This window comes from Pseudopodoces humilis, chromosome 13 (genome assembly GCF_049639895.1).
Source record: "Pseudopodoces humilis isolate 2021_Gansu_Grassland_sample_001 chromosome 13, ASM4963989v1, whole genome shotgun sequence".
NCBI classification, from domain to species: Eukaryota; Metazoa; Chordata; class Aves; order Passeriformes; family Paridae; genus Pseudopodoces; species Pseudopodoces humilis.
In genome coordinates, this window is record NC_142212.1 from 8,709,054 (window position 1) to 8,734,166 (window position 25,113).

General features: G+C 39.0%; 2 protein-coding genes across 5 annotated transcripts in view; both read right to left on the minus strand.

Annotated features, from left to right (window-relative positions):
- ARHGEF3 (Rho guanine nucleotide exchange factor 3) overlaps positions 1–10,705 on the minus strand; it is a 101,261-nt gene extending 90,556 nt beyond the window's left edge. For 2 of the 4 annotated variants that reach the window (XR_015773691.1, XM_014251835.2), the window contains exon 1: positions 9,636–9,794. Coding sequence is in view for 1 of the 4 variants with exons in the window: in XM_014251835.2 (XP_014107310.1) it covers positions 9,636–9,670 (35 nt within the window). In the remaining 3 variants the exon portion in view is untranslated. Of the gene's footprint in view, positions 1–8,724; positions 8,929–9,635; positions 9,795–10,583 lie in introns of those variants that run through there. The other 2 variants (XM_088061920.1, XM_088061919.1) reach the window with 2 other exon arrangements.
- Positions 10,706–17,506: 6,801 nt separating this feature from the next.
- IL17RD (interleukin 17 receptor D) overlaps positions 17,507–25,113 on the minus strand; it is a 39,972-nt gene continuing 32,365 nt past the window's right edge. Inside the window, exons 11-13 of the mRNA XM_005522116.3 lie at positions 23,281–23,465; positions 20,082–21,018; positions 17,507–17,819 (exon numbers count right to left, since the gene is read on the minus strand). Coding sequence (XP_005522173.2) covers positions 17,704–17,819; positions 20,082–21,018; positions 23,281–23,465 — 1,238 coding nt within the window. The 3' untranslated portion in view covers positions 17,507–17,703. The remainder of the gene's footprint in view (positions 17,820–20,081; positions 21,019–23,280; positions 23,466–25,113) is intronic.

A 25,113-nucleotide genomic window follows, 5' to 3' on the forward strand; every position in this document is an offset into this window, starting at 1 on the left:
TCAGGCTCAACTGTATATTAATTATTATCTACTAGTGTATAACCAGAAAATAGCCCGTGCTTGTCAAGACAATCCCTTACTCTTTTTCAAGTAGATACAAAGAACCATTAAAGAGCTGGTTTAACCTGTGTGAAACCTGGATAAAAATCTGACTTGACAGATTCCAGGGACAGCATGAAAAGCTGAGTACAGGGCACACATCCCATCACTGGCAGGTAGATAAGGCCAACCTACACAAACTAAATGCTCTGAAGAGAATGCCTATCTTGGTTTCAAAAGTCTGCCCATGCAAGACTGAATAAGCAGCCCTGGCAAAGACCTGTTTATCAGACAGAAGTCCCAGGACCAGCAACCAAACTTTGGTCCTTACTGACATTAATGTCTTGTTTTTTCCTGCCCCTTGCTGCAAACAGAGCCTGTGGCACTGACCCTTCAGAGCAAACAAAATGGATTTGCAAGAACAAGTCCTTAATCTTGCATTTTTTAAACATCCCTCATAATAGAGAGGGATATTTCTGGGCAGATTTGTTTCCTGAAATCTTGTTCAAAGGATACAAAAAACCTATTCTGAATGGGAAAACAACAAAAGCCTCACCTCTGTGAGGGCAGGAACAGAGACTCAGCCATCTAACTCTTTTTGGATCAGTGCCTGACCTCAAATTTACTCCTGATTCTCAAATGGATCATTTTGGAAGAAATGAAAAGTAAGAAAAACCAAACAAAAATGCCACAAAAAAGGAAAAAAACCAAAAACCAAACAAACAAACCCCACTCAAAACAAATCAACAACATGAAAATCCCACTAAACAAATCCACACAAAAAAACCTTTTCATCCTAAAAGCAGCTCAGCAGCAAAACGTGTTGAAAACTAAATTATTACTTGCCTCTCTAGTCTATAATAGCACAGGAAGAAAAGAGTTTTTCTTAAATACATGTTAAAGCAATATTGCAAGAGTCCCTATTTAACACCTTCTGCAGAGTTCCCCTTTTTGAGGAAGCAATTTCTTAACCTGGGGAAAGCTCAGATTCTTCAGTGATCACACAAGTTATGGCAACTAGAGTTTTACCTTTACTCTTACAGTCACCTGTAAGAGTAAAATCAAAGGTCCAGGGCAGGGTTAGAAGCAGTCCATTAACTCTCAAAGTTGGAAGGTCAAAGATTCAGATTACAAAACCACAAGGTTGCCATTCCAGCAAAAAAGGTACAACTTCCTCTGTTTTCTTGTGAGTTGGTAGTAGTACCAACAGTACAACTGTTCAATGTATGACTAAAAAAAAAAAAAAAAAAAAAAGCAAAAAAAAAAAGCTGTTTTCAGCACTCTCCTCCTCACCCTTGGAAACATCCAAGCCAACACTCCATACATATATCTCTGCACTGAGATTTCCACACTAAAACTAGAGCAAAAGCAGAGGCCAGAAGTGATAAAAGTTACTGTGTTGTTCCTTTTCTATGAGCAATTGATGATAAAAGTTGACATAGATCTAACAGAAAATAAATTAAATATGGCATTAACCTAATTTATATTCTGAGATGCTCTGCAAAAGAAAACCATGTAAAGTAACACAGAGAGGAATACATTTTGTCAAACTCCTCACCTCCCTCACATTTCCAGCCTAATATCTGAGAACAACAGCAGTACACTGTGCACCTTGAGTGACTTTTGTCTGTATCAGCCTGTATCAGCTGTCCACATCAGCTTCTTTTAAATCCCACTGCATGGTTACTGTCTGTGGAGATGGGGGGCACTGTCAGGTTTGCCATCCAGCAGCTCTCCCCAGCCACACTTTGGAGGTTGGACAGCAGTGAATCAGACAAGCTTTAGGGACACACTTTTGTCACACTATTCCTCTCAACAGGTCTACACAGGTCCTTGTTCACTCTCTACCAGGAGCAACAGGTAATTAAACAGCTGATCCTCACAATACTGACAAGTTTTATGGCCTTGTCAAAATATCAAAAGTTTTTTTCATTTCCAAATGGCAAACAGAAAATTGGTATCTGTCAACACTTTACAAAGCCAGGGATACCAAGTATTACTACTACTTCTCTTACTTGAAACTCATTTCAGAGAAAAACACTCTGCCTGTAGATTCTCTCCTTACTCATGAGCCACAAAGTTCCCTAAAGACCCTTTCTTAACAAAAAATATTTTTTTAGTAAAAAAAAATAAAAATATGTAAATATATACAAGGGGAATATATTTTTTCAATCATTAGGAATATTTTATGTACATATTTCCAGTGAACACATACTGCTTCAGTAGGTCTAAAATGAAACTGAAATTTTTTTTGTGGAAAGAAAATTGTAGGGCTTATACTCTAAAAAATATTGTTCATATTCAAAGTGAGCCACACAAAATGAAAGCTAAAACTAGCAAAGGAAAAATTTTTGTATGTTTAAAAAAGTGTATATATGCACACAAACTGAATACTACCACTATCCTCAGAAATCAGCCTCCAGTAACAACACCTTAGAAAATGAAATGCAACTCAAGAAGCACAAGAACAACATTTAGAAAAAAAAGAAATGCTTTTCACAGGTACCTCTTTCTTTTGCAGGTATCACCCTGCAACTCTTGTTTGGACTTGAAATTTATGGCATAGTCAAGGTTCATGATGAAACTTGGAGGAGGAAAATAAATCTATCATCTTCCCTCTTAATAACTTGAAGCCAGATGCTAAGACAAGTCAATGAATATTATTTTAAGAGACTGCTCAGAGGCATTCTGTTCCTCAGCCTCTGCACACCGAACCTTGCCTGTTCCAGATAAGGGACATGCTCTTGAATTAGGTGCTGTCCTGGAGATCGCGCTGTGCTGTAATAGCAGGAAGTGGGCAAAACACAGCTGCAGAACAAAAACACAGGAAAACAATGCCAGAGAATTTATTTATAGCAACAGAGTTTATCACTACTCTCTCTGTCTTACTGAGGAAACCTGAAGAAAAATCCTCAGTGGTTTTGATGAGACATGTGAAATTCAGAATTCTCAGTCTTCTGTGACCAAGTATAGGTTGCTTAACACTAGAGTCCCCAGAGGGAAACAAATCCTAAAATTCTCTTATGTTATCTCTTCTATATTTCCATTAAAAATATTAACTCTGTTTATCTGAAGCCTTATCAGTCCATCTGCCCTAAAGTAGATTCTTTCACCATATAATGGCAGAGAAAAACCTAGCAGTGGTAAGCCACTAGCTCAAATACTGACAAGTATGTTATATTTAAGCATATTTTATTAATTTGTATTTAATTTTGGGAGTTCTGCAATTGCCCTTACATGGACAAAAAGCAGGGGGAAAGGCTCTAGTACAGCACAGCACTCAAAGCCCCTGAACACCTGCACAGCACTGCAGGATTGCTTGAACAGAAAAATATTAGACAGTTCAAGAGAAGTATTGAAGTCACAACACCCCACAGGCTCAAACCTGACTTATATCTGGAAGAATAGGGTAAGTATTAACCAATCTTATTAAAACTGATTCCCTACACAAAGCACATTTTCTCCTCTGCCTTTTTTTTCTCCTCTCCTTGTGTTAAGTGTAGATACACTTTGATCCCCAGGCTAAAAATATTTTTTGCCTTTCCCTCCACACCCTATTTGTATCTCTAGACAAGATATTCGCAGTAGCCATAGTTAAAAAATAACGTATCATTCAACAGCTGATCACTACAGTTAAAGCAAAAATAATTAATATCTTCTGATGAAACATGTTCCCACAGTTCCTCACCCTCACTAAAATGCTTTGCATTGTTGAAATAGTATCTTGTTATACTTAGCTGATAGGAAAACTGCGACGAAAAAAAATCTTTTCTGAACTCTAAGAATCCTCAATGCAGAAACTATTACCCTTTGTAATGAAATAGAAGGCAGTAGCATCACTATGTAATGGGTGATAATGTGCATCTACTACAAGGAAAAAGATGTTAATCACCATCGTTCTCTGAAGCAAATGTCTTTATGCTCACAAAGCCTGAAGAGCCCATTACAAGTTAGCAGTAACTAATAGTTAGTAGAAACATCTCTCAAGAAATCATTCCCATTTCCTCACTTACTGCCTGAAATCTGCTACTTCTAGTGAATGAACATATTTAGCCTTTCACTGCATTCTGAAAGGCCAAACCCACACCCAAAGTCAGCAAACACAACTATCTCCCATCTCCACAGCACTCAGCTCCCAACCAGCTGCCGCCTTAGGCAAACATTTTGTTAAAGGGAACATTTAAACTTTAAACCAAACTTCACTATTTAACTGCATAACAACAAATTCTAAAAACAAACCTTTCTTCAAATTGTTTTTCTTTGCAAAGCATTTTTATGCTGCTACAGCACACTTCAGTGAAACTAGGTGAAAAATCAAGAAGTTCTTGAAAAATATTTCAAAGTAACAGCCAGTATGAGAATTCCACTTTGTATGACTGCTTCAATCCAAGTCATCCATGCAGCATACCATAAACTTGGTTTCACACACACCATTGCTTATTTCAAGTTTTGATCTCAATGAAAGCATGTGGCATATTATTACTAACCCTCTTGGAGTCTTTAAAAAATGCACCTGTTGCTCTAAAGAATAACGTTTTAGAGGACCTTTTCAAATAACAATTTTTGAGAGTTTTTATTCCTGTTCTGAAGGCATCCTATTAAAAATATATGTCCTCTGTCCTCTTCAGAAGTGCAGTTAAATTTTATATAGATGCTTTACAGAAGCATATATACAAAGATATTTGGAAGCAACAATTCAGAGAACCACAGATGCTGCATATTTTGGTAAATCTGTCAGAACTCTTCAAGGTGACAGAGAAGCAGCTTGAAAGTAATGCAATTATCCTGCTTCACAGCAAGTGTTGAGTTTGGCTTCCCCTCTCATAGACACACAGTTGCTATAGACAGCGACACAGTCCATCCAGCATACAGAAAAGACAATACTTAGTTTTGAGATAGCATGAATATTCTACTTATTCTCAGCACAAAGGACACTAAAAGGTAAAACACAACTATTAAATAAATAAATAGATAAAAATTCATTCCAGGCTGAAGCCAGAGCACTGACATGAAAGAGTGCTCCATGCTCGAGAAATACAGCCCAGTATGAGACAACACTGTCAATAGAACCAGTCCTTTGGTGAACTGAGACTTAGCTCTTTTCCCTAAAAAACACCAAAAGAAATGGAAGGCAAACAATTACATTGCAATCCATCTAACGTCAGGGTCAGGGAAAGCCCCTGGAGAACTTTCCCAGCATCAAAGAGAGGACAGGGTTACATCTCAGACAGCTTTCAGAACCATTTAAATACATTCATATGGTAAGACAGCAACATCAGGGACACCACAGGCAGGCACACGCACACATTCTACTCCCAAAATATAAACACTGATTTTCCTAAGCAGGTTATTGCTCAGGAAAGAACAAGAAAGAATTGAGAATGCCAGTTTAGTCTGTCTTGCACATCAGCTTATTATAGAATACTGCCATGAATAGAGGAGCAAGGACTCATCCACACTCTCCAATCCGCAGTTATCAGGAGCTGCCAGTGGTTTCAAGACAACCTTGAGCACTGCAGAGCACAATACGGAATGTTGGTGAGTTTGTTGTCACTTTTAGGCATGGTAGTTAATTACCTTATCAATAAAAGAAAAAAAAAATAATGCTTCAGTACTCTTGTACATTAAAACATGTAACAAAACCTCTCATTTGATTAGGACAAAATTTAACATTATGAAACACTTGTAAAAACTTCAACAAAGCATTTAAAAGAGAAGGTTTAAAATGCAGAAGACACACAAAATCAAATATACTGTTTAAGCAGAATACAGGGAACACTAAGTACTATACTCTATTCAACACACACAGATAGCAAGAATTTTTTTGTCATTGATGTTGAAATTGCATATGTCATCCTGAGACAAATCTGTTTCTCTCTGGACCAAAAGATCTAGATGTTCCTATTTCAAGTCTCTGGCTTCAGCACCAGACAGCAAACAAAACAACCTATCCCTTCAATGAGCATGCAGGATTTCTCCAGCACTGCCCATTTCTCTACCCTTTACCCCTCTCCAAGTTTTTGTTTCCTTTCAGCAAAGCAAGCAAACAAAACAGATCAGTATAATAATGCAGCTTCCACTGGAGACTTAATGCTAGCCTTTGGTCAGTTTAACATGCAAAAGGTTATCTGACTTTTATCATAAACTATGATTTCAAATGCAAATACAAGTACTTTTAAGCTAAACATATTGTACTGTGTTTTGCAGTTGACACTACACAGTTGAGAGGTCCTTTCCAAAGAATATGAGTATTTATGTTCCCAATTTAGTGACTCATACAACCTGCAATTTGAGATTTATTTAACTCTATCCTCCTCAAACTTCTGTACTTGAAAGCAAGCACTAAGTTTCTATTCAAAAGTTGTGACAATAAACCAGAAAGGTTTCTTTTCTAGCTTTTTTTTAAATCTAGATTTTATCTAGAGGAAAACTATTTCCAGAAATATCTTTTTGCTGTTTCTGTAAAGAATTTTAATAGGGCTATACAAAGCTAAGTCGAATTAAGGAACAACAGTATGGGGCATCATTCTAGTTACATTTCTGATTGCATATAAAATTATTTAACACAAAAAGCCAAAGCCCCCTTTCATTGCCAAGAACATAAAGCTTCTGCTTCTTGTCCAGTTTAACAATATTTTGGAGGGAATTGCTACATTTTACTGCTGGCCATGCCTTCAAGCACTGCCCTCAGAAGTGGTCTGGGCAAGACGCATGCGAATGACCTCCTCCAACCACAGCATCAGCCTCCCCTCAGGCTATTGATCAGCACGTGATTAGGAGCTAAATGAATGTACACACACCCTTGTGTTTAGGTATTAACCGCCCGATCCTTTCCACAGGAACGCTTTCAGCTGATCCCGGGCTGTACCGAGCACCTGCGAGTTAATCATTGCCCACACTTCGGTACCACATCCTGCACCTTCTACCCCGGCTGGCACTAGAGGGGAGAAGAATCCGCGTGTTTCCACATCCCGTGTCACACTTGGGCCTGGAGACCACCACAGACACATGCTAAAGAACCATTTCCTTCGCAGCAGGTACTTTATAGCTGTTTTAGTCTAAAGCAAAGCAGGAGGTGAGTGTTAATAACACATTAATGGAGCATATTTGCCAAGTCCTTTATTTTCTCATTTTTTTAGCTACTACACTACAGTAATTTTACATAGTCCTAAAGACTTATGCAAGACCTCAGCCATTTGTTAATTCCAGATTTCATATGACCCGAATAACTGGAATCCACAGCACATCCCCACAAGTTGAGAGGCACCACTTCGGTAATAAAGCCAAGACACTTAAATAGGCTAGTGAGATAAACAAAACAGTCTTCCACAAATATATCATTTGCCAGTTTCTCTCCATGTTTCACAGGAAGAAAATGGCAACAAATTATTTCTCCAAACGCAGCTCTCACTCACACTGAATATAAGTTGCCTTCAATAAAATACAGCACCTACACAAAGCACTCCGAAAGGATTCCAAATGCATTCACTGCAGCATTTGTAGCAGCAGGCAGATGCTCACAAAAAAAAAAACCCAAAACCAAAAGACCGAACCAACACCCAGAAAAATCCTTTCATCAAAGGAGATTGTTCAAAAGTCTAAACCACTGCAAACATACAAATAAAACTCCAGGATAAACAAAATTTAAGAGGTCAGGTTATTTTTTCTTTAACACTTTAAGCAAAAGATTTAAGATAGGAAAAAAGAAACACCCAGGAGCTTTTTAACACAGCAAAAACTCCTGAGTCAATATGAAGGTATTACACATAAACCCCCGAGCAGAAGCAGGTATCACCCACTTCAATTCATGAGCAGCAAAACAAAACAGTTTTGTTTAAGGCCATGTGCTCTTACTGGCCACTTGCTGGAAGCAACTCCACATAATACACCTCCAAATTATGTGCACATATGACTCCCACAACTTGGAATCACGCCAGAACAACTGTCTACACAAAGACAGTCCTGAGAAGAAGTGAGCTATTCAAAACAGAGCGGAGGTCTGCGAGAATGCGCAGGGAATGATACTGAGTGTTACAGTGTCCTCATGGGTCACGAGGCCTTGTCACACTGCTAACCCATACACACCGCTCCGACCAGAAAGTGAATAGGATCTCTGTTCAAAACAATATGACATTTATTTACTGATACTGGCTAACAAATATTTACTGAGAGCAGGTATCATATCATACATATGAAAAACTTAAATAGAAAGACTGAATCCACTAAATGACAAGCCAGAGATATACTCGTGCGTTCCCTTACTTCATCTGCTCTAGGGCACCTCTGTTCCACACACTCTACTACCTACATTCTGCAAGCACTATTATTCTGCAGTAAATACTTAGCTCCATTTGTTTCCAAAACCCGTGGGTTCTCCTATTCTGAACTCAAATTCTGTACAGCTACATCTATCTCTTAACTTATTGCACTCAGCAGACCTCCATATATACTACAGAACTAAGCATGCAACCAAAGTAATTCCATGGCAAGTGTTTCAGGATGAGGGAATTTCCTCTGCCCTTTAACTGTGAAAGTGTACTAAAGGATAACATTTAACTAGAAATTGCGTTAATAAATGTAGGCATACATGGAAAAGGTATACAAGAACGTTTATACAGTTATAAGATTTAAGAACTATATAAAAACTAAATTAAAAAAATAAAATTACGAAAAAATAAAAATTACCAGAGTTGAATTTCTTGCACGAACGTAAATGGTTCCGTAGTAAATCACGGCTCCTGGCCGCTGCCGAGCACTTACTGGGATACTGAGATGAGCAGTAGCGCACTGACCCGCAGCGGGCACCGCGCGTTCACCTGCGAACCGCAGAGAGCGGGCTGCGAGTCCGGGCAGCAGCGCTGCCTTCCATCACAGCCCACCGCGGGCTGCGGAGCCTCGCTTCTCAAGTGTCACTCGTTACGCTCCCTGTTTGGTTTTTTCCACTTTCCTTTCGGCACGAGCCTCTCCCACCTCCTCCCCCGAGGCGGGGGCCGTGCGGCGGAGGGAAGGGCCGAGAGACGGCTCCGGGCCCAGCCAAGGCAAACAGCAGCGGGGGCACAGCCGGTCCGTGACAGCCACACGGGGCTCAAAGCAAGCGGCCGGCTCCGGGCACTGCGGCCCTTCCCTCGAAACCGTCGCTCCAGTAAGATTTGCCACCAAACAAACAGTGAAAGTTCTTCAAAAGCAAAAATCAATAAAGGCACCCGAGAGTGAGCGGGTCGAGCGCCCGCCGGCCCCGGAGCCGCCCCCTCAGGGCCCCTCACGGGGCACGAGCGGAGCCCGCGCGTCCCGCACCGAGCTGGCCAGCGCGGAGCTGCGGCCTCCCCTGCACGGGGCATCGAGGAGCGGGGCGAGGAGCTGGAGCAGGACGAGCCCCGTTCCACCCAGCAGAAGGTAGCAGGAGTCCCCTCCCGACCCGCCGTGGCACCGCCGCTACCGCTCCGTGCCGCGTCCCGTAAGACGCGGCGGGACCCCCGGAGCGCCCTCCGCCACTGCCGCCTCCGGCCGCCCCAGAAGAGTGGAGCCCGTCCAGCTCTGCTGGGCAGCGCCCACCTGCTCAGCCCGGCCGGAGCCCAGCCCCCCGGGCCAGCACTCACCCTGCACCGTCCTGCTCCTGCTCCGCTCCGGGCATGCGGCTGGAGCTGCCGCCCCGGCCCGGCGGCAGCGAGAAAGGGCTGCGGAGGGTGGCTCGGGAAGCCGGTGGCAGCGGGCGGGACGCGGTCCCGGGGCTCCGCGGGACTGTCACGGCAGGCGAAGGGAGGGGATGTGTCTCTGTGTGTGTATTCGCCTCGCCCCGCCGCCCGCCCCTCTCTGCCGGCCCCGCCCGGCTCTCCGCCCTTCCCGCTCCGGCTCCGCTCCCGGCTCCAATCTGCTCCGCGGTTGTGTGTCCCGTCCTTCCCTTCCGCTCCGGGTCCCTTCTACACGGCTCATCCCGGCGAAGGGCGGCCGCTCGGGCCCACAGCGGCTGCTTCCGCAGCCCCGACCTGTCCCTGCCTCTGCTGGGGCTCCGGGCTCCCCCCATCCCTAGCCTCCCGCCCGGGGAAGGTGAAAGAAGCCAAGGTGGGGTTGGGAACCGCTGAGGAGGCAGACCGGCCATAGAAAGGCAAAGGACATTACCCCACGCTAGAAGTCTCAAACGAGATGAACAGCAAGCGACCAGGAGTAGGTCACATCGGGTTAAAAACTTGGGGAAAATAGCGACAAATAACGTACAGATGGTAACAGGCATGTGTGTTTTGGACAAAATAGTATAGAAAAACACTCAGAAGTCGTATTGACCTATTGGACCTACTAGAAAAATATAGGAACGTGAAGATAGAGGTAGACAACGAGCACTTTAGATGAGGGACTCTTTCTACTCTATGTTTGTACTGTGACTGGCAAAGATCATCTTATTTTCTGTGACCGAAGTCAGTATAATAATAATAAATACTAACAATTACATCACTTTAAAACAAATGCAAATGAAATGTAGGTGGTAGGTCTCTCACAGTAGTAGCATTGCCAACATAAAAGAGCCAATGGGAAAACAGTAATAAACTCACCACATTTTGTAGCCCAGACACCAGAAACACTTTCCAGCAGAATAATAATTAGCTATAGTTTGGCCTTACTTTCTAAGCCAACATCTTGCAAGGAGATTTCATCTCTCAGTTGTTTCTAATTGCTGAGGATAGGAATGTGGTTTGGAAGAGGCATATGGACATCAGACCCTGCTTTAAGTAAAGGTCTCTAATTCCATGTCATTTCTTCAGGCTGGAATACTGAAGTAATCTCCAAAGTCCACACTGTATAAAAACATTCTGGAATTAAATTCGTATTTAAAGAAACTAGTTCTTAAGTTGAATTATTTTTAAACTAGGGACAATTCAACTGGATAATAGCCATCAAGATGCCATTGTAGTTTTACACAGTAGTTTACAGGTGGAGTTTTTTTTCTGCTCTTAAAGTAGTAATTCACATAAATTACACAGGTGTGTGGAGACTTGGCAATTCTATTGCCCTCTGGCAGTCAGGAATTTATGTTTTAAGCAACACGAGGTTATGGGCAAAACCTGGGCTCCCAGCAGCATTGATATAATTAGCAGAATAGAGAAATCTGTGTGGTTGCTCAATCTGATAATTTCTGATGGGTTCCTGAAACTTTGGGCCTTTGTCATAGCTGCAGCAAAGGTAAGTGGAAAACAGACATCCCACCCTGTTTGGCAGTGCCTGTTACAAAAGCAGAGATGCACAAGCTGTAAGTTCATGTCCATTTTTATCCTGGAGTTACTATGTCTGTCATGGAAAGTGGCAGTTCCAGGCCCCTGTTTTAAAGCTCAATTTGATACTAATTATCAGGAAATGGGAAGAGATGCTCTGTTTAGAGACCTTTAACTTTAAGACTATTTTGTGTGTCCACAAAATTTCCACTTACTTATGCACACAGGGAATGAGCAATTAGTGGATGTAACACTTGTAATTATAAAATAAAGTGGAATCTGCACAAACACAACCAAAAGCCTTGTCCAGGGAGACTGAACACTTTTCAGTAATTACTAATTTGTATTTCCTGGGTTTAAAAATGATATATTATATAACATGGTTTGTAATTGTTGTTTGTTCAGCATTTTAAAATCATAGCAAGCACAGAATTTTCTTTAGGATGCAAAATATAAAATTCAACTGTTAAATGTATTATTACTTCAATCCAAAACATTATCTTAAAAACACAATGATACCTGACTGTTATACTTTAAAAATGTTTAGCAAACCAATTCAAGGGTGAAAACATGAATATTCAAATAAATGTAGTGGTATTTCTCAGGTTTGGAGGCAGTCTAAGCAAAGTGGGGAACTTCAGAATCACAAATCCTGCCCTGTTTTCCTGATTCACTGTCACTGTTATTCCCACCCCACCCTCTGTAGCTGAGCATTGTACAACTCCTCAGCAAAAAGATGGTGACTTCCTTCCTAACACCTAAACATACCTTGGCATGTTTGCAAAAGCTACAATAAAGAGCAGACAGTTTCCTTTCTGTTGATGACTCATGGCTTTTACGGGTACATCCCCTCTATTAGACATTGCTAAAGACAAGTAGGTCTAATTCTATTCTCACTTTTAATTATTTTGAAATAAGTATGATGTAACTGACAGCAATTAGAACACTCCAGATTTTCATCAAAATTATAAAGGAGTCATTCTTGCAAACCAGGTTCTCATCAAGCAATGCAGTTCCAGAGGAATAGCAGCAAGGAGTGCTACCGGGCTGAAACAGGCCCCTGCAGAGTCTGCCCTGAGGTACCTCACACTTCAGAAGTCTCTGTGGGGTGTTGTAAAGGAAATAAAACATTGCTTAACATCTGCCCCAAATCTACCTCTTCCTTCTCCTGCAGTTCTTGCTGTGCCATTGTTTCCCACCATGCTCCATCAGCAGATGATTTGCTGCAGAACTCTGGGACATGAACCAGCACCCTGTGGTTCCATCACACAAGTTATTGCAAAACACCAAAGCTGCAATAATCTCTAACCAAATACACTGACTGGTCACAGTCTGCTCAAAGAATCACCATTATTACTCAAGACCAAGACATGAAACCCTGTGTTCTGCCTTCAGCTGACACCAGCCCACCTCTGTTCCCAAGTGATCTACTTCCTATACCTTATCTAATTCCTACCCAATTCCATGTAACATCAGGACGGTAACACTTGCTCAAGGCCTGTATGTGACCAGTTGTGCACTTACAAAGAAAAATCTATCTGATCTATGTCCCATTTCCATTATCAGTATCTGATTTCATAACCAGACCCATTGAGATTGGTTGAATCACCTGAGAAATAAAGCATTACTAAAATGGGTGTGGCCACAGCCTTCTGGAAAGAATGTTAAAGAATGTTACCAAAAACCACTTTTATATTGTGATATTAGTTCTACAACTTGTACCAGAAATTATTTTCACCAGACAGTTTGCTGCCCTGAAAATATTCCTGGCACATTCCTCAATGTAAAATCCTTCTGCAAACTTTTTCTTTAAAACACAGCTTAGTTTGGCAACTATGTGAAAAATAAATAAACAAGCCCATTCTCCAAGTGTTCAATTTTCCCTTTTATTATGCAAGGCATCCAATTTGACAAGTTTAATCTTCTGTAATTGGGTTAGAAATATACATTTTTTTTTTAACCATGAAGAAGGTGACTTCTGTTTTTAGGTTTGATCTGTCTTTTTACTGTAATGTCAAAGGTAATGAAAAACTCCTGGCTTTCAGTCATTGGAAGTAGTCAATATTCCTATGAAAGACAGCCTCTAAAGGTTAATTTAGTTTAAAACAGAAAAAACACTATCAGTTTCCCAAGCCCTTGGTACAATTTAGGGTTCTATGGCTATTAAGAAATGTAATACTGAAGAAAAGGAAGAAATGTTGTGTTCCTATGAAAATGCATTATGACCATCAATAGCAAAGTACTTTAGATTGAGTAAAATCTCATCACATAAACCTGGCTAGCTATTACAAAAATTCAGAGCAAGTTTTGTGAGCAATGTGATGTTGATTTACAGTTAAAGGGTTAATACAGAATTTGCACAGGGAGCAGATGTGTTAGAGTTTAGAATTACGTGCAACCACAGACACACACTTCCCCTGTGGAGAAAAAATGCCAGATGGATGGGCTGCCATGAAACAATCTTACCTGACTCATGTAATCAACAACACTGCCTCTCTTCAAGCAGATCTTTTTGCACACCAGTAGCAACTAAATAGTTAGAATTCCAACTAAATCAGCAGCCCAACAGGACAGCATTCCATATACTCACACTAGTTCAATCTGCCATCTATTGCCAAGGCCTGTGACCCTACCAGGAGACTCTGGAAAAAAGTTTGATTTTTGTAAATTTGCCTTAACTGTTACAACATTAAGTCTTTTTATTACCTACTGAAGAAAATTCTCCAGATGTTGATTTCTTCTTGCATGGACTTTTACTATTGTAACTATTAAGTCTATTATATTATACATTATTATATTTAACATTCCATAACTAGATTCCCTTCATTTACCTGAGCACCATAAGGAATCAGAGTGGTTTCAAGGCTTACCCCTAAAATTAGAGTTTGCAGGGTTTACTGGCTGGAACAGTGCTTTGAAATCAGCTGGATGAAAAAAACCCACATAAAAATCTTAAGTATTTATCACATCCTCTTCAACAAAATGAATCCAGTCTAAGTTATTACAATTTTGTGGATAGGTTTCACCTGGCAGGCAGAACAACCATGTACTGCTAGGAGACCTTCAGGGAAGATATAGGAAAAAAAAATCACATAAAATCATATTAACACAATTTTATTAAAAAATAAAATAAAATCCAACCTGGTCTATCCCATACAGAAGTTTTAGAAGTTAAAATTTCTTAGAGTTGCTCAACTATAATAAAGACCCATCAAAACAGCTGCTTCCCTCCCAGCTGTAGGGCATGAACAGCAGTTAGCAGGTCTGTCTGCTTGTGTGTTGTGTGGAACTGCACTCAAAGTGTGCAGGATAAAACCATTGCACTTTTAAGCCATTTCTTTTTAATAGTATAAGAAAAGCCCGATGAATAAAATGGAATAAAAATATTTTATTTTGGTATTTAACTTCTAAATTAAAGTATGATAAAACATTATTTCTGCAAATGTCAGATGCATTCTATTTTCAACAGTTGATGTGTCCATAGACAGGAACAAATTATGGCACCTATACTCCTCATTCAAAATGCTGAACACACTGTCACATCTTGAGCCTTCAGCTTTCCAATGTTTTTTCACCCTCCCAGAAAACACGCTATAAAATACCCAACGTCCACACACTTGAGTGTAGCAGAAATTAAAGGGATCTTTTCACCATTAACATGATGTTTAGAATTGAAAACAGTAGTAAGCTAACCTCTAGTATGTGTGTTAACATATCTTTAAAGAAATAATTTTACAAGTATTTTTGCTGCTATTCCCAGCATAAAGAACTCTTGCCAATTCAGTACTATGTTCTTCCAGTATCTCAATATACACAACATCTACTTATTTAAGAACTGTGGCTTTGTAAAAAAGCTATACTAAGTTAGATTAAGTATTACTTCTCTTATTTCTGTAAACTTTAGGTGTGGGCCATCCTAATCTATATTTTCACTTAATTATATTGTCTTTCTTCTGAGTACATATAATATGCTGCTTCCACCTTAAGCTAAGAAGGAATAAAGGAATTTTTCTTCCCTCCCACCCCGTGATTTGACTGTCATCTGCATAGACTTTTCATAATTAACACATAAGTTTTGCAAGATTGTACAGCAAATTTTGAACAAATTAAAAAAATCATTAATGACAAGTGATTCTTTGTGCAACTGCCTTCATCCCTTTTCAACATTCAGCTTTCTTAGAGCTCAAGACAAAAACTTTATTTCATTTCAAAATACCAGTTCTGCCACTGAATTGAATGGAACAAGGAAATCTTCCCAATCTTCAGCCCAGCATTAAATAACAGTAAATGAGCTGGGACTTCCCATGGATGGAAGCAGCATTACCTTCACCAGCTCACTGCTAAGAAATTGCCTCCACCTCCTCCTTCTCGTATTGTGCAGCTTTGGCATTTCTATGCACAGCAAATCTTCACCACACAGCACACAGATTGTGTCACCTTTCTGCCTTCTCTTATACAGTCTGAACCCTTTCTCCAGTAAAACAAGAATTGCACCCAATCAACATCCCTCATAACTGGATTTAGTGGAGGAGCATTTACCTCTAAATAATTCTCCCTTGTCTGACCTTCAAGCAATGGGAAAACATGGAGAATTTTGCCTTCAATAAGGTCCAAAGCACAGCCTTAAAAAAATCATTAAAGGAGTAGATGATTCACTATGTGTGTAAAATTGAAGTTTTCCAAGTAGTGTTCTTTGAAATTCAGAAAGCAGAGAATAAGGAACATTTCAATATTGGAAAAGGCCCTCCAGATCCAACACATGCTGATCCAAATGATCACAGAATTCCATATTACAATTGCAAAGTTCTGCCATTAACAGTTATACACAAATAATTGTTACAGCACTTTCTTACTCTATCTGTGAAAACAATCTCAATCTCTTTTGTTTGGAAATTCCAATGATTAAATATCAACTGATACAAACAAACCCAAAACAAAACCCAAGAAAACAAGCTGTGAGCTTTACAGGCCAAAAATTTTGGCTTTTTCAGCCAAAATCATCACTTAATAGTTCTATTTCATGCTATTAAAATGGATAATAAAATGTAACAGTTAATGTCTAATTCTCATCTATTAAAAGCAAGAGAATATTTGAGATATTTGAGTTCTCCCTTAATTATCTTTAAAGTAACCTCCTGTTAGTGGAATGTGAATACAGGTTAAATTAAACAGAATTTGACTCCGTGACCAGAATGAGCAAAGGCACATTGGTGAGGTGTCCTTTACTATTTGCTGTTTCCATGCTTACTGTACTAGTGCCTGGAACTGCAGTTACAGAGATGCATTTAACTTCAGAAAAGTTGCTGCTTGGAAACAGGAGGGACATTTTGGATGAAGATTTACCCACCTGGTCACTGCAGGAAACAGGACATGTGTGCTCGGTGTCAGCAGATAAACACAGCCAGCGGTGGTTTTTGCATTTTTCCTTAATATAACACTAGTGACAGTACACAAAGTGATGGCAAGTAGTGTAAACTGCAAAATAACTCACTGGCTGCTGTTTACTGCTTGGCTCAAGACAAAGTATTCCTGCCTGTTAACTGCTTGTCTTGGCTTGCTTTACTCCAGGTGGTTTTGTAGCATCATGTCCTCAAATGATAATATGAGCCCCCATAAAGCACACGTCTCTCATGGCTGAACAAACCATGAATATCTTCAATATAAAATATGGTCTTCCTTCTCCCATCTCTTTATTCTTTGTATTTGCCCTTCAGGAAGAAAACAGGAAACTTTGTTTCCATGGTATCACTCAACATATGGAGGACCTGTATTTTTGTCTATTCTAAGAGTGATCCTTCAGCCTCAGTATGGTGCTGTTTGTGAGTCACCACAGGCAGACTGTGGAGGAGAGACAGCCCATTAATGCAGAAGAGGGAGACATGCACTGAAATTAAATACTGAGACACATTAACATCTGGGGAAAGGAGACTGAGGAAAAGAGCTCAAACATTTTGAAAAGAAAATTATTTTTTTTCTGATGGAGAATTTCTTGATCTCACCTTTGGCATTTTATCTTGCTTCTGAAAAAAATCCTGTTCTCATTCACTACAACACTCCTGCCATCAAGTACATCAGCACTTAAAACTAGAGGCTCAACTACAAAATTTACTAAGGCTTAATGTTCCAATTTTATGTCCAGTTGCAAAGTTATTCCTAGCAAAAAATAGTAAATTTTGATTACGGCATGTGTAAACAGTATAATTTCAAGACATTTAAATTATAACAGGAACAATTTTAAATGTATGCTCTTCTATTTTTCCATGCTACATTTTTCAACTCATGAAAGAGTTTTTATAAAAAGACCAACAGATTCAAGTTTACTGGCCACAAAAAAATGGAATAACAGATCTTCTTCAGGGGCTGTTTGTTCCTTCAAGTAGATTTGGTGCTGAGACAGTGTGGTAGTTAAAGCACAAACAGAGGCTGTTGATAAAGTGGCAATGCATAACAACATTGTAACGTATTATAAAGGAGCAATTGCCTGCAGTTCATCAGTGTGGATGTGGCAATGAAGTTCTGCTTTACATATTCCAGGCACTAAGAATTTTGTAGCAGTCATTACAGGAGGTTCTTCTTCTCCTATAAAAGGGGAAAAAAAAAAAAAAAGTGAAGCTCATTAATTAAAAGAGTGATTTTTGTACTTGGTCAACATTTCAGAAGCAATGCAAACAAAATTCATGAAAAGCCTCTGCACTATCTTGTCATGCACTCCTGAGGCTATCATGCTCAGCAAAACATTATCTAGAGATACAATACTGATTTTCTTCCCAGGTAGGATTTCTTAGGGAAGACCTTATTAGTGAATGGACCTAGTAAAGGTTTGGCTGTTGGTACTTCCTCAAAATTAAACTGGTTTGAACTCCAGTTGAGAATGCCAAATATGATGATCTCTTTGAGAATCTTTACTTTGCAGACCAGTAGCCTGCTCAGGAACTGCCCTGAAAGATAGAAAGGATTATAAATTACGTAATCTAAGATTTTTATTCTCAAACTTCTACCAAACTGTTCTTTAAGGAAGAAAAGAAAAATCCTCTTTTGAGATGCTAAATGTCAGAGCTATTCACATTTGCTCTGACCAAGTAACAGGTAAAATAAGTAAAAAGCTGAAATACAGGGTGAATTCAAAGCAGTATTTTGGATGTGTCTCTCTCAGAACAAGAATAAAAGCTAAAAAATTCTATTTACTCCTCTCATTAGTATGCATATAAATAGTAGGGCTCTAAGTGTTTTGTATGTCTGGGACACTGAAGAAATTTAATGGGTTGCTCTCCAAAAGGCTGATGATGCTCAGTTCCAGACACTGTCTCCTTTGTACCCTGTATCTCATCAGGACTGCTGTTTGGGGGAAGGAGGTTTGGGGGAGTGTCAAGGTGGTGCTTTTGATGAGGACAGTAATTGGGAAAATGGCAGAAATTATTGTGGTTTCTTAAGATGTTGGAACATCAGTGTTAAGATCCAACTCTATCAGCAAGAGCTCTAACGTTTAACCTCTACAGCTGAAGCATGTTAACCAGGGGGTATGTGACTTGAGAATTAATTACTGGAAAGACTGCCTCTTTCTTCCAGTGCCTCCTTGCAGCTGGGATACCCAGCTGACAGCTCAGTAATTGAATCAGGAGGGGCACACTGGGAAAGCATTCTTACAGGAAGGCCATACATTTTCAACTTGCATCCTACTTTCACTAGAACCTTTACAGAGGTAATTACATCTGTAATTTTTCCCACAGATGTGAGAAAAGGCTAAGTTAGAAGATGGTAGGAAACTAAAAAATATAGTTTTAATTTTGAAAAGAGAGTAATTGTAACTTAATTAACTAAATCAGTAAATCTGTATTTTTCCCACCTGAAGTTTTTTTCAGATTTTAACTATTTAGTTATATAGACTATCTAGCTGATAAATACAGGTGCTATGTCTGTAAATCAGCATTTACATTCTCGCCCTCCAAGATAATTCTGGCATCAAGCATTAGTTATGAATTATCTTACTAAGAATAAAAAATTCCTTTACCCAAGAGAAAAGTCTAGTTAATGCACTGTCAATACTCATTCCAGAAAGCAGAACAGGATACAACCATCAAAATGCAATATTCACCTGTTGTAGCTGCTTAAGGAAAATCTCAGCAAAGAGCAGTTTTGTCATACAATACAACTGCTGGAACATTCCATGCTGAGGCAGTTGTGATGCCAGTTCAGTATCCTATAACTACTAAGATTAGATCAGTTTTTTCATACAGCCTGAGGCAAAATTTACACCTTCTAACTGCAGACATCTGAGCTGGATAGCTATTCTGGAGAGTGTCTTCCAAGCATTTAAATTCCTCCACTGAAACCCATTTGTTCATTCCCCAGCCCTGTATCTGGTGAGAAGCCTGATGTCATTCTGAAACTTGAGTTAACCACAGTACAGACAATATCCCTAAAAGATCCAGTATGTGCTGCTGCAAAATAGGATGTCAGGTTTAGATTTATGGCTGGCTGTGAAAATGCTTCACCATATCACCCTCTTGATTACACCACACAGCTGTCAGCTGAAATCCCAGCTGCCAAGGAGTCCCTGGAAGGAAGAAGCTATCTCTCCAAGAATAGGTCAATTAATGAGCAGCAACTTATTAATAGAATTTTAGTGAAATCCTATGTAACTAAGATTTCCTCTACACATTGTAAGTTTAGAAAAAGATTAATTTTTCTGAAGCTACTCTACCCGTTTTACCATCTTTATACAATGTTTACCTTTCTCTGCAGCCTTCTATATGGCTCCTCACATATTACCTTACCTATTTGAAGATGACAGAAATGCGCACAGTAACTGAATATAAGTTTTGAAATACTGCTGTGTCTTACCTAAACCTGACGATGAAGAAACACTTCCTGTAATGGATGAAGTTTCCATTTGGTCTGTCAATAGTCCTTCCATTAAAGGTAAAGATAATTCAGATGAAGGAACAGATGAATCATAGATTCCAGAATCTCGAGGCATGTCTTTCAGATTTGAAGCTTTAACAACATGTAACAATGGCTGAAGAACAGAGCTGCCACCACCTTGAATGTCCTGAGTTTCTATATCTTCTCCAAGGTTTAAGTGCTGAATTATACAGTGAGAGTCTGAATTCCCCACTGAAATGTTTATATCTGTTTTCAGATAAAAATCACCATCCATCACCTGTTTATTCACCAAGTCATTTAAAACCAAGCCTGAATCAAACTTTTCCATGACAGGCTCCGAGTAGTGTAAAGAGGGTGGAGGGAAGGGAATGAATTGTTTCTCAAACCAGTCTGGTTCCTGATCAATGAACTGATGCATATTGCAAATAGCAACATAAAGGGACCTCCCAGATTTGCTCCTGAAATAATTCCTTTTACTAATGTTAACAGGAAACACCTCTGAATCCTGTACACTAAGATCTCTGGAATGTAAGTGTGAATAGAGCTGGGGGAGATTGTCCATGAGTTTGTATTTTGTGCTTAGATCCAGAATAGCAGGGATGTCTCCCTCACAGGAGTAATCAAAGTAGACTGCAATGAACTTGCAGAGGTCAGCTGAATTCTGCTTCGCCTGACGAAGCTTCTCTGCAACAGTAAACACAGCAAAGAGAAAGAGTTCTCCTTTTCCTGCATCTTTGGTTACTCCTCTGTGCTTCCAGTTCTTTTTTTCAACAAAGTATTTCATTCCTTTGGAACATACAATGATGATAAACTGGGACTCGTTTATTTTTTTAATAAGCCACTCCTTCTGATCTTCTTTACAGTTTTTCAGATCTTCCCACAAATCTAAAGCCACCTAGAAAAGAAAAAAAAAGTAATTCTGGTTGATATTGGGTTTTATGTATATAAACCCAAGCGGTTCTTTAAAAAAGAGCACTATGGATCTGATACATAGCAGTATTTCCTGGGGAATAAAAAGAACATAGAAAACATGGCTGGATCAAGTAAATTACAGGTGCAAACTTGTAATCAAGTTTGGTATCATCAATCCACAATAAACAATTGTGCTTACCTTAAACAATTTACCATTGTATGTCTGGGTCCATAATGTGCTGAATGTAGCGGAAGTAACAGAATCACAGAATTGTTTAGACTGAAAAAGACTTTAAGGTCAAGTCCAACCATTCACACAGCCCTGCCAAGTCTACCAATGAACCATGCCCCTAAGTGCCATATTCACTTATCATCCTTGCATATTAATGAAGTGTGGTGCAAAGAATTTTCATATCTAGATCAAAACATAATTAGTGCCTATAATATCAAGACCTTCCGGTTAGGATGCAAAACAACAGCAGTTTTATCTGATGAGAAAGCTCTGAAAATTTTATCCTAGGAGTTATTTTGTACATAGTCAAGCATTCTGACCATTCTACATGATCTGAAATGCTTGTGGACACCAAGATGAGGGGGACAATGCTTTATCTCACAGAAGGAATGAGCAGTAGGGTAACAGAAAAAAAAACAGATGTAAAAAACTTGCATGATAGACACACATCTAAACCACTTATAAATCCTTCATAAATCCTTCTATGAAGTATTTTTCCAGACAACATAAATTTTGGTCTGCTGTGTCACCCATAGCTGAGTGGAAAACTGCTCCATCAGAAGACAGAGTAGGTGAATGCCCAGAACACAAGGACTCCTGAAAACTGCTGCCACATGGTTGGCTACAGGAAGAAAGTGATCCTGCCTGATGAGCTCTGTCAGTTGGACTGGATGATCACTGTCAGCTCCTTCCAAACAGACAACTCTCACCCATGCATGGAGAAGGAGAGGTCATTTTACTGCTGCTTGGGAGATAAAGGAAGTTTTGTGTCTGGTTTTGTTTTTGGTCTGCAAAATCCTGTGTGACCTGCTATCTGTGAGAAAGGATTTTATTATGGACAAGTTATTATTTTAAATGGCTGTTAAATGCCACTAGTTTTATCCTTTATGAGAAAACATTCCAATTCCATATGAAAAATACTTCTGTTATGAATTAAGCATCACTTTATATTAAATTCCACAGCTTTAGTAACAACATACATTATTTCTGTACATAGGTGCTATCAATATTTCGTTATATAAATTTTGTTTTGATGCCTGAGACCATACATTCCATGGTTAGAGCAGTAAGAGCTCATCTCAACACTATTCCAAAGAGGAGCAGTGTAGCAGGTCTAAAGCACATCTCTAAAAGGGGTTTCAACTAAGTTACTTGTAAAATAGTTTATCTTGAACTATTTTAAACAGAGGAAAAAGTTGTGACAATCCCCACCAAACACGTGAGGCCTCGGCTGTGTTTCTGTGTTTAGTCACCAGAGAGCAGAGTTGCTGTAATGAAACCCAGCTCCAGCTCATCCTGTTCATATCCCGGGGGCAGGAGGGAAAATGCAGAGCAAAGAGAGCAACAATTGTCCAGCCTTTTTCCAGCTGAAAAGTGAAAAACTGGCCACATATTGATTCTGTTTTAGACAGCAGCAGGAGATTCTAAGCCTGCTCATTCAAAGTAGCAATTCAAATGTCTCTCTCATATCTTTCAAATAAAAACAAGAAAGAAAAAAAAAAAGTGCTGATTTTACAGTATTAATGGAACAGAAGGGAAGCAAAAAATAAAGATCAATTAGTAAGTACATGCTGTCAACAAATAATCCTAATAATGCAGTTTTTGCTCTATGAGTAGAAGTCTCGATAGATTCTACTTCTTTTAAATTACAATACAAAACACACTTTAGGAATACCAAAGTACATCAGGTAGACGATACCTCTGTGGCTGCTGACTATAAATATGTAAGACCTACTGAACAGAAAAAGCACTTCATTCAAAGCAAGCTAAACATGGCTGAATGAAAGTCATAAAATAATGATCTTCTACTACTCTGTTGGTTTGGGTTGTTTTGGTTTTTTTTTACACTGGAATAAGTGAAGAAAATTCATATAGCCAATATTAAGAAAAATAAGTAAGGTTATCTCTGTGGAAAGGAGTGACTGAAATACCTACCTACTTTACAAGCACAGAATTTTGGGATTGCTGTTTCAATTAAGGAAAAGTTGTTTACGTATGAAATATTGAGTTTACCTCACAGCCACAAAAGTCCTGAAGAAAATAAGCAAAGCACTGGATGACATTAATGTGTTTCTGGCAATCTTTACTGGAATAGCAGATGAACACTTTTGGCCGGGGACGAAGTCTTTCCACATGGAGACCTGCAGCATATGCTGAAGATTCTGAGCTCTCCTCATCTAGATGGGAATATATATTTTCTAAAGTGCAAAAGAAAAGAGAGTTCATACTATAAAGCTTAATTTTGTTTTGTGTTTTAATTACTTTTGTAGGCTCTTTACTAATGCATATAGTAATATTTTTGTTTTATTTTTTTAAAGATTTTTCTTGCCTTTCTGTCCTGAAAAAGAAAAGTTGCATACACACTATTTATCCAGCTTTAGAGCTGCTGCATGTGGAATACACTTTCAAAGTTAAATGTGCAGTTATTTCTGTCCAACTCAGAAAACACAAGGAAGGTTTATTTTATTGATAGAATGAGGTTGTTTCACCTTTATTCAGCTTCAACAGTCTTCAAATCTCTGTTTAAATACTATAAACTTAAAAGATTTATCATCTTCTAGAGTTTCCTGTCTAACAAAGTCTCTTGTTAAAAAAACCCAAACCACAACATAATCCAGGTAGGAATACTAAACTCCAGGTCCACAGACCCTTTTGGATATCATAGAAGATTTCTCTAGTGTATATATACACACACCCATGTTTGGATGTTAATCTGACATTAATTTAAATTAAGATATGATTAATTTAAATCAAAATAGCTATTAGTGTTTCTTTCCTTGCATAGATGCTTTTATGCTGGAACATAAAAGTCTGGCCTTATGCCACACTAATTCAATCTAGTTCTACAGCTGATCAAGCTAATTTGGAATAAAGTATGAGTACTTCAAAATACAAATATCCATCTAGGGATTCAATTCAGAAAAATTCATCAGGAATAACTATTCTGGAACAACTCTCTGTAGACAAATCTTCAGTGATTTGTCTGGGTTTTTTGTTGGAACTGTGCTAGCTGTGAGCAAAAGGATAACTACAGAAGACCAGAAGGTAAAAGGATTTAACCCAGCTGGCATACAGCACTTGCAGTATATCTGTGCCAAAATTCAGGTGGATAACACAGATATGGAAGGTTTGGAGAAGTAATCTCTTTTTCCATTATTTGTGAAACCACATGATTCTCTAAATTCAGTACAAAAAGCCAATATATTCTTAACGTTTAAATGTATCAAGTGTTGCTTGCCAGCTCCTGGATACAGAGAAGTAGCCAGCAAGGAGGGAATCTAAAAACATCTGCAAGCAGGGCTTAGAGTAAATTTAGGAAGATGGCTTAGAATGAAAGGTAAAGACAACTTCCAGGAAAGTGAGAAAATCTGGAATAGCAGCTGTAGATAGCATTCCAGACAGCACTGTGAATTGTATTGACATCACATGGCTTTACTTTCCTTCTGATTTAAAATAAATATGAATTAGATATTTCTGAGCAAAATAAGGGAATGTTTAAAACATATCCATTTACAAATCTGTTTGTAATCTACATGGCCACGTAGTACTTTCTCAAAGAAAAAGAAACATGAAATAAAAAGTATTTTCCAATATTGCTTTTGTTCTCTCCTTTCTATAGTGAATTCTTGATCTGTGATACAATACTGTCTAGGCAACCAATTACCATCAAGCACTGGTTAAGAATTTGCTAGAAGTTTCAACACACAAAAAGCTGAGGGAAGGAAGAACAGAGAAAGAGAAAAGAAAGTTTTTCAGATAAAGGTATTTCTGGAATTAATCTACCAATTAAAACTGTTTGGGTTGCAAAAGCATATCTTTAGATGTAACTTTGTACTGAATAAACCC